Genomic DNA, 9305 nt, shown 5'->3' on the forward strand with positions numbered 1-9305 from the left:
TACGTCTATACTAATAAAACAAATATATTTAAGTTTTAACACAATGTATTTAAGAAGTTCAGTGAATGTTTAATTAGAAATCAACTAAGTACCAAAACACTAGCACACTTTTTCCTTCAGCTCTTGAACCCTTATCATCACACCTAACATTGATTACGAAATGATATAGTAGTAATCACACATTCACACTATACACATGTAACTTTTATTTTTTATTTTTTAAATCTATGAAGGAAGGCATTAGAATTGTTACTTCATTATCTTTGTCAAAATCTATATCATCATCTTCTGGTCGACAATCTTTGCTAACCACTCATCATTTGCAGACAAGTTCTTCAAACCAATTTCTTCTTTTGCACTTGATGGTTTAGGTATTTTCTCTTTTATCTTCAAGTTTTTTTTTTTTTTTTTTTTTGATGGGTTTTATCTTCAAGTTTTACATAACGAATACCAACTCATTTATTTATTTATTTATTTATTTATTTATTTATTTTGTGGTTTAAACAATTTTCTCCTTTTTTAGTATACTTAAAGTTGTACCAATTTTAAAAAAAGAATTCTCAACTAGGGGATAATATACCAAAGTCATTTGGTCCTACTATTCCAAATGTATTCCAATCACTTTCACAACCTGAAGAGCTATATGTTAAGCTCAATATTCTTATAGCAAAAAATTTCAATTTAAGAAAGTCATCTCCATATGAGTCCCATCACTTAGTTGATACATTTATGAAGTACAATGTCTTAATCTTGAGATTACAAATTACAACTTATAAAGATGAACTTAAAATAAATAAATAAATAAATAACTAATTTTTATGTTTTGGTAGGATCGATAGGATCCCATACGATTCTACAATCCTACACGATCCTATATGTGATCCTACAATATTTACGATCCTTGTGCGATTCTAAACATTTTGGTGAGATGGGATCGTAAAATCGTACAATCGTACGATCCAAGTCGTGATTTTGACAACCATGTATGTGCTCATGTCCATGACTAGAACTAAAATACCCCTAGAGGAGGAGAAGGCTAAGGGGGACAAAAACGTTTTTCCATGAAAGGGATCCGTAAGATTATGCAAAACAAAATTTTTGTGACATTACGTATGAGTGCTACAGGACTAGGGACTGGTGCAGATGCAGCATAAGAATGGTGCTAAAGAGAAATTCTTTCAATTGGCCTTTTTTTCTTCTTCTTTCTAAACATGGAAACCTTATTCAACTTAGTATAAACATATTGAAAGTTCACTAATGGTATAGAGCATTGCTAAATGAGAAAGTATAGAGCAGATTCACATGCACTCTTAGTACGTATCTTGAATCATTGCTTTTGAGTAAGCATGAGACCGGATAGAATGTGTCCAGGCAAAACAGCTAAATGGCAAAGAAAATTTGATTCATTACAAAGTGAACATCTTAAGAAACACTAAACTCTAGTGCACAGGAATTTGCTCAATTTAGCAGACAAAGAAACTAGGATTGGAAGATGATCCCTTGAAACAACCTTCTATAGCACATTAGAAATTGATATTTTGATGATTCAGCTGCTTTTCCCAGTAACTCTATTTTGGCAAAGGTATCTACTAACAGCAACTGGGAAGGGTGCCATTAAACCTCTGCCTTGGGTACCACTACAATTATTACATTTCTACGCAACTTGATCTTATCTAAATAGCCTGCCCCAGAGCACCCTAATTATCATTAAACTTTAGACAACTTATTTGAATTCCAAAAAATACCACCAATAATATATCTACCAATTGGTAGCCTACCAAACATTTTCATATACACTGCATAACATACTAACCTTCACAGTTGCCATAGCAAATAGCTATAAGAGCGCTCAGAATTTTTTATTAAATGGTGGTCTGCACTGTGATCTGGTGCACCATGATTAGTGACTGATTAGTTTTATATGAATGTAACGAGGCAACTAAACAGTTGAAGATGCACCCTCCTGTTAGCATGGTTGGCACAGCATGCAATAGACTACAATTTCTCCAGATTGTGCCAGTCTCCTGTTAGCAGAAGTCCTTCCACAAAAGACAGTTGACTGCTCCAATGCTCCTTTAAGAAATTAAGCGCAATTGAGAATTCATTTTCAAGTAAAAATAGGAAACACGCCACCTCACCTGATTGTCCTCAAAACTTCAGGACAACGGGTAGTCAAATCCCGAGTAGCTAGTGAGCCACGTCTCTCAATTTGATCAAGAGGTTGGCTAACCACATCTTTGTTAATATTACAGGCTTCTTTCACCTCCTTTTCTTCCATTTGCATGGTCTTGGTACTAGAGTTACCACGAGTTGAAGTTACTTTGACTCTACTTCGGGCCTTGCGGGTATGATTAGAGAACGGATTTTCTCGGGTCTGAACTTCTCCACTCTTTTGCTTCCTGGGGGTATTTAAGTAACCATGTGCAAGAGCTTCCAATACTCTAACAGTCGGTGGTCGGTTTCTTGTGCCTTGCCTCCTGGGGTTCATATCAGGCTGCTGTTCTGCAGTACCCATATCAAAAGAGGTTTTCAATGTGTCAGGAACTGGCTCAATTTTCTTAGATGGAAAGCATGAAACATCTTCATTTACACGCTGCCTGTCTTTGACCTCCATTACTACTGCTTCACCATTTTCAGACTCTTGTAAACCCTGGGGTAGATTCAGGTCAAATGATGGCAGGGATTGATGTGTCTCATTTTCCAGATAGGATGTTTTCATGCCAGATAAATTTCCACTAAGGATGCCTCCACCACTCTCCTCTTCTGGACTGCTTTTAGCTGCATAAATAATTGAGGGCACTTTCTCTTGAGAACCTACTTGAGAACTGACATTCTTACCTGCATCTGGTGGGTTTAATGCCACAGAGAGTCCAGTTTTCTTTGAATTCAAGTCTTCTGATAAGTCCTCAGCAATGCAGTTTTTCTTGGCATTAGCACAAGAAGTTAATTTCCGCCTTTTGATCACAGGTGCTACAAAATTTGAATGGCCAGATTTTACACGCCGACTAAATTGATGCTTGATAGTCCTATTCAGTTGCCTGTCATCGGATGTAGTGGTCTTCTCATCCTGCTGGCTCTCCATAATTTTGTTTGCAGTAGCATCTGAGTTATTAATGATTGCCTTTTGGTTTGTGTTATCACTATCAGATATAACATTCTTATCACTGTTCAACAGAATGTTAGCAGCATCAAGCGCATGCCCATCCCGTGAATCTTCTGAGGTCCCTTCAGTTTCTCTCAAAAAAGTGGTCAGCTCAGAATTACTTTTGAGTTCAACTGGTGAATATCTAAGTTCTCTCACCTTGGATGATTTTTTTCCATGGAGCAAACTAGTATCAACAACAGTGAACTTCATGCCATTTGGACGTTTTTCACCAATTGTACCCTCAGTGTGGTTGGGCTTATTTATATTCATTTCAATGTTCAATGGCATATCTGTTGCAGATACCTCATATCCATCCATTGAATTCTTAAAGAATTTCCCTTCATTATCATTCAAATGATTGAAGAGCTTGGAAGTCCTTTTGGATTCAACTGGTAAATATCTCAGTTCTCTCACATTGGATGATTTTCCTCCATGGACTGAACTGGTATCAACAACAGTGAACTTCATACCATTCTGATTGCAAATAGAAACTCGGGGTTTAAGGTAACAATGGCGCTGATAATTGGATGGATCATCTGGGTCTGATGTCACTTCAGGAACCAATCCATCCTCAGTGCTGCTCCTGACTGTAGCTTCTTCAGCTTCAAAGTCAAGAAGTTTTGGTTCAGATGCCACTTTGCTCAAAACATCACTAACAGAATCAAAGTAGTGATCTCCCTTCACAAGTTTCCTCCTCGAGAACTTCTTAACACCAGGCATAAGAAAAACCAGGTAATGTCTGAGTGTCACATAACCCTGATCCTTAGGTTGCTCAGAATGCCATCCTTTTGCCAGCAAACGGGGCCAAACAGCTTCCCAGAAAATATCACTACACCGGGCTTTGCTCAACCTGAAACCTCCAGTCAGGAACTTCAGTATTTCACTGGATGAAAGAGAGGAGCAAGCTTTGCCAGTTGGTAGGTTAGGACAAACTTGAAATATGTGATTGGTCTTTCCAGGCTCCATGGCAAGGCCTGTGAGATCTTCCTTTCCCTTACCAATGCCTATAGCTTCTACAAGAATGTGAATGCCAACAGTTGACTTCAAAGAGCAGACAAATTCTTCTAGTGAAGTTCTTCCCTCTGCAAATGACTTAGAGCCCTACAGATCACAAGCATAATGGATTATTCTTTTGCAACAGAGATGCAATATTCTTTTCATGAAAGCTGATCAGATACAGATATAATGGATGGCCTCATAATATTTATTGAAGCGGACATAAACAGCGTCTAATGGTTATAAAAGAGGATTCCTAAATGAACATTTAGGGGGAGCTTTTATTCTCTAGGAACCATTAGGTACAGAAAAGGTCAATCACCACTTCAGACCCAAACCAAGGATTATTAAGATGGCCTCATAATATTTATAGAAGCGGACATAAACAGCCTATAATGGTTATAGAAGAGGATTCCTAAATGAGCATTTAGGGGGAGCTTTTATTTTCTAGGAACCATTAGGTACAGAAAAGGTGAATCACCACTTCAGACCCAAACCACGGATTATTAAGGTGTGATTAATATCTGATGCATATCATGAGAACGCTATCTCATCGTTTCATGGAATCCTTCCCTAACTTCACATATATAGAATTCTAATGGGCAATAATCCTTCTACATAAAGGTTCTCCCACAAGTTATGGATTTTAGACGCCCCTTAATTCTTAGACAATTGTTGAAGAGTCTAAGATCAATGCTATCCTATATCAACTTATATATTTGAAACCCTCACTATATTTAAAAATATTACAGAACACTTTCCAAATCTAATTCTAAGCTATCAAAGTAAGAACAATTTTTAAAGAACCAAAGCTTCCTTTAAGTATTTTACCTCATTCTGAAAAATCTATTCTTAAAATCTTGATTCTAGCCATAACTATCTTCCTTTAATTCTCAAACTTAATTCATTAGTTTATAAACCATCAGAGACTCACCAACTCTTGATGCTTGACTTGTCTTCTATTCTTAATTCCAACTTATAGAACTCTTTCCTTAGTAATTCATCAAATAATGATAAATGCTGGCAGCATTTTATCCTCATTAATTTACTAGATTTAGAAGGAACTGGTTTAGTACAATTGTTCAGCTGTCAGTGAGTACACCCATCTTTTTGTTCCTCCCATAGCAAGATGATATTTTTGTGCAAAGTTTGAGTATGTAAGCCTTCCTTTAGTCCCATAGCAAGAAGATATTTCGACTTAAGGGTAACTATTATCTTAATCTAGACCTCTTTTGAAAGGCAATTCAAGTCATGAGATTCTTTTGTGGCACATTGCAATCTGGATCCCTAAAATAGTGACCCAAAACTTTCTTACACAACTTTTATATCAAATTATAAGAAAATAAGATTTTATGCAGAAAGCTTATAATTTTTGGACTGGTGAAACATAAAAGTTATAGCCAAAGATTAGAAGAGGAGAAACTAATTGCTAATTAGTATATGTATTCATCTATATTTGCTTTTATCTTATTTATTTTAAAATTTGGAACTTGTCATACTTTTGCATTGCTCTTATTTATTTCTCCTTGTTCAATTATGTATTAAAAGTAATTGGACTGGTGAAACAACCTTCCAATGCAAAACAATTGAACTAAGTTATCCATAGCATTGTCATTTGCAGAAGAATAAATAAAGAAAACCAGTATGTAAATCTAGTGAATGAAAGTGAAACAGATGAGTACAAGATGGTATTATGCGCACTTAGTACTAAATGAAAACAAAGACCTTCTATTTTATTTTTTATTTTATCGTATATTGCAGAGGGAGTGATGCCTTAAACTCATTGCCCAACGCAAAAGAAAAAGGAAGTGAGTTCAGTTCCAATAAGAGATTACTAAGTTACTAACCATATTTCAAATTGTATGTCATTATGATTAAAACATAAAGGATTTATGACAAACATAGAAGAGAACTTGAAGTACCTCCACCAAAGTACTTTGAAATTCCTCTGGGACTTGAGGAAGCAAGCGAGATAACAATTCCTGTAGCCTCCATCCTGTAAATATTTTCCGTCCGGTTATGCATTTCCTATTTCTAACCTTCCGGGAGTCTGACCATCTACGGTAGCGATCAGACCTATAAAATTCCCCATAGTAGAATGACAGCATTTCCCCCATCTCTTTGTTCTGTATAAATCTCTTGATCGATATAAAATTCTTCCCAAATATATATAAACCAAGGAGGAAACCATTGACTTCAGCATCACTCCAGGGGTCAGATTTTGCACCTGGAACTGGGTAATATCTTTTGCTTTTATGGACTCCAACTAAGCTTGCTTTCCCTGCCACCATGTTTCCAACATCTGCAGTTCTTGATTCCTTGTCATGGTCCAATCCAAGAACATTTGAGGGTTCGAGACTATTTACAGTACATCTCTTCTTCAACTTAAGATGAATCTTTTTTCTGTTTCTTGATTTGACTTGCACATTTGGGTTACCTGATTCATCATGATTACTAACAAATTCCCACGTTCCATCTTCAATTTTATTCACTTCCTGAACCCACATGATTGGGATGGGTAAACCCATCAAGAAGGAGTGGGAAACATCAACTGTAACTCCAGAATCAGTAGGGTTCATTAGAAGCTGAGCATGCTCAAATTTTGTCATTAAGGAAGGTATTTCCACTTGATAATCATCGCCAACTCTGGTATTCACCTGTGGATCTCCAAATATATCCCTTTCCTCTGGAGATCCTGGAGGAAGTAACTGCTTATCTGACGCTTCTTCGAAGCAGTTACCATCATGATCCAGCTGAAGTGACTCCATCTGCAAACGTAAAGAAAAGAAAAATATACCAATAAATAAAAAACAAACAGTAAGGACTACAAGCACGCAAAGTTGAAATACGAAGGATGTGCTCAAATACATATGATCCAGATGTACATTATAAATTGAAGTCGCTATTAACCAGTAGTACTAAAACCAGATAACAATCTAACAAATGACATACATGAATGGTTTAAAAACCAGGTTTTGATAATGATGAAAGTTAAAAGAAGCAAAAATAGATAACCCTTTCTTAGCATTAGATGATATTTCTCTGATAATGCCATCTCTGAAATTGTTCAAACAGTGGAGATCACATATGATCACCTATATGCACAGACGTACAAACACAGGCACGCACATAATTGCAGTTGTTTAATTCTCATGTTATCCAGAAATAGTAAAGCACCCAACAAGTAGAAGGGAAACCCTTAAGAATGCAAACAACTGGAAAGCAATTAGAAAAATAGAAGCTTTCTTAATCAATGAAAACAAATTAAATCAAAGAATAAAATCATCTCTCTTGGCCATCCAATTAGAGGAATGCTCCATCTATGACAATCGATATTGCAAGTAAAGATCAATTTGTTGAGCATCCAATAAAATCTGGGTTCAACACAATAACCCTCCCCCTCTCTCTCTCCAGACCCCAACTTGCTCAATCTGTAGACACAGTATTGTACATAGACATACATATAGTGATCATGCAGCAAAGACCACATTTCAAATACGTGAACTAAAGGCACAATAAACTTTTAATCACAAGAAGCAAACAAAGGAAAACAAACATAACAGAGAATCTAGAGGTCACCAACCCAGAACCAAAAAAAATCAACCCCAGATCCATTGTCAAACATGATTTCAACACCAAGAACAATTGAACATGTTCACAAAATTGAAATCAAACCAAACAAACAGAGTAAATGATCAAAACAAAAGAACTGAAACCAAACAAAGTTTATTCGTGCAAAGTAACAAAACTCCAAACAATTACAACTAAACTGAAAACATTAAAAGCGACCATTGAGAACCCAAAGTTTATATCAACAATTCTCATTGATCTCACAAAAAATTAACTCATATTTAAACACATTATGAACATAAACGACAATAACAATGCACATAGTGACATCACAAAAGATAAACAGTATGCAGTTGAAGTAAAGAGAAAGAGAGATTGAGTATTCACTAACCTCCATGGAAAAGCTTGAAAGTTCAAAAAACCCACGTGAGAAACAAAGCCTGGGCAAATGGGTTTTCATGTTATGCATTGATTCACAAGTTTTATAAGAGTCTATTACAAAACAAACCCAAATAAGTACCAAACATAATATTGAAAAAGAACCAGAGAAAAAGAGTACCTTGTTGAAGGCAGAGCTAAGTTTTCATGGGTGTACTAGTGTGAATTTGCGGGACCAAAAGGGAGATAGAGATAGAGAGAGGAGAGGGAATAATAAGAAACGAAAGTTTCTCTATGTATAAGCGAAGAGGGAGAGTAAAAATAGTGTCTTTTCTTTTATGTCTTAGTACAAGTTTTGAGAGAGAACAAAGGAGAGACTTGACATGAAAATTTGTCTATGTGCAAGACCCATATAATGGATTAGTGCCTCAAGTTTGAATCCTTTTTTTTAATTTCGTAGTGAATTATGTACATAATTTATATTGAATTTTTATGGAGTTTTCGATACCCAAAATTGATAAAGAGGAAAAAAAAATTAATGGATTAGTAGTTCATTGACATTGAATGCGTACATAGTTTTCTATATTTGAAGAATTTGATTTCAACAAAGAAGATTTAAAAAATTAATGGATTTGGAGAGCATGGGTCAGGATTCAAGTCTTTAGAAAGAAGTTTCACACATATATACACTTAGATTAAAGTAAAAATATATATTTCTATCTTGTAATAAAATAATAATGAATTTGTAATTTAGCAATAGTGAATGATAACAAAATTCTCGATATACAGTAAAGAGGAAAAAAAAAAGTTAGGAGAATTTAGTAGATTGGTAGTCTCATGGTATGTAATTGATGGATATAAAACTTCTCTCAAACATACGTATAGGGTACAAAGATTTTTTTTTCTTTCGGGCCCATAGTTTGATTCTTAAGATACATGTTTTGTAATTTATATATTCGTTACATAAGATATATTTTTGTTTGATATAATCATTCATATAATAACATATAGAAAGAAAGAAAGAAAGAAAATAATATTGGATTAGTAGTTTAAAAAATATCAAATGCTTACAAAGCTAATATATTACCAAGAAAATAAAAAGAATTCAGGGATTAGTAGTTTAGTGATATGGGATGCTATAATTTGAAGAAATTACACGTAGTGTAACTCTAAGCAATATTACACTCCCAATATTACACATCTTGAAATTTTGCAA

General features: G+C 35.1%; 1 protein-coding gene across 1 annotated transcript; it reads right to left on the reverse strand.

Moving 5' to 3' along the window:
• Positions 1–1359: 1359 nt before the first annotated feature.
• On the reverse strand, positions 1360–8382 carry LOC142627113 (uncharacterized). The gene is made up of 4 exons (XM_075800914.1): positions 8271–8382; positions 8103–8151; positions 6064–6909; positions 1360–4246 (listed from the first exon to the last, which is right to left on the reverse strand). The coding sequence occupies exons 2-4, from the start codon at positions 8106–8108 to the stop codon at positions 2135–2137; spliced, it is 2964 nt and encodes a 987-aa protein (XP_075657029.1). The 5' UTR covers positions 8109–8151; positions 8271–8382; the 3' UTR covers positions 1360–2134.
• Between the last annotated feature and the right edge of the window lie 923 nt (positions 8383–9305).

This window comes from Castanea sativa, chromosome 3, assembly GCF_040712315.1.
Source record: "Castanea sativa cultivar Marrone di Chiusa Pesio chromosome 3, ASM4071231v1".
NCBI classification, from domain to species: Eukaryota; Viridiplantae; Streptophyta; class Magnoliopsida; order Fagales; family Fagaceae; genus Castanea; species Castanea sativa.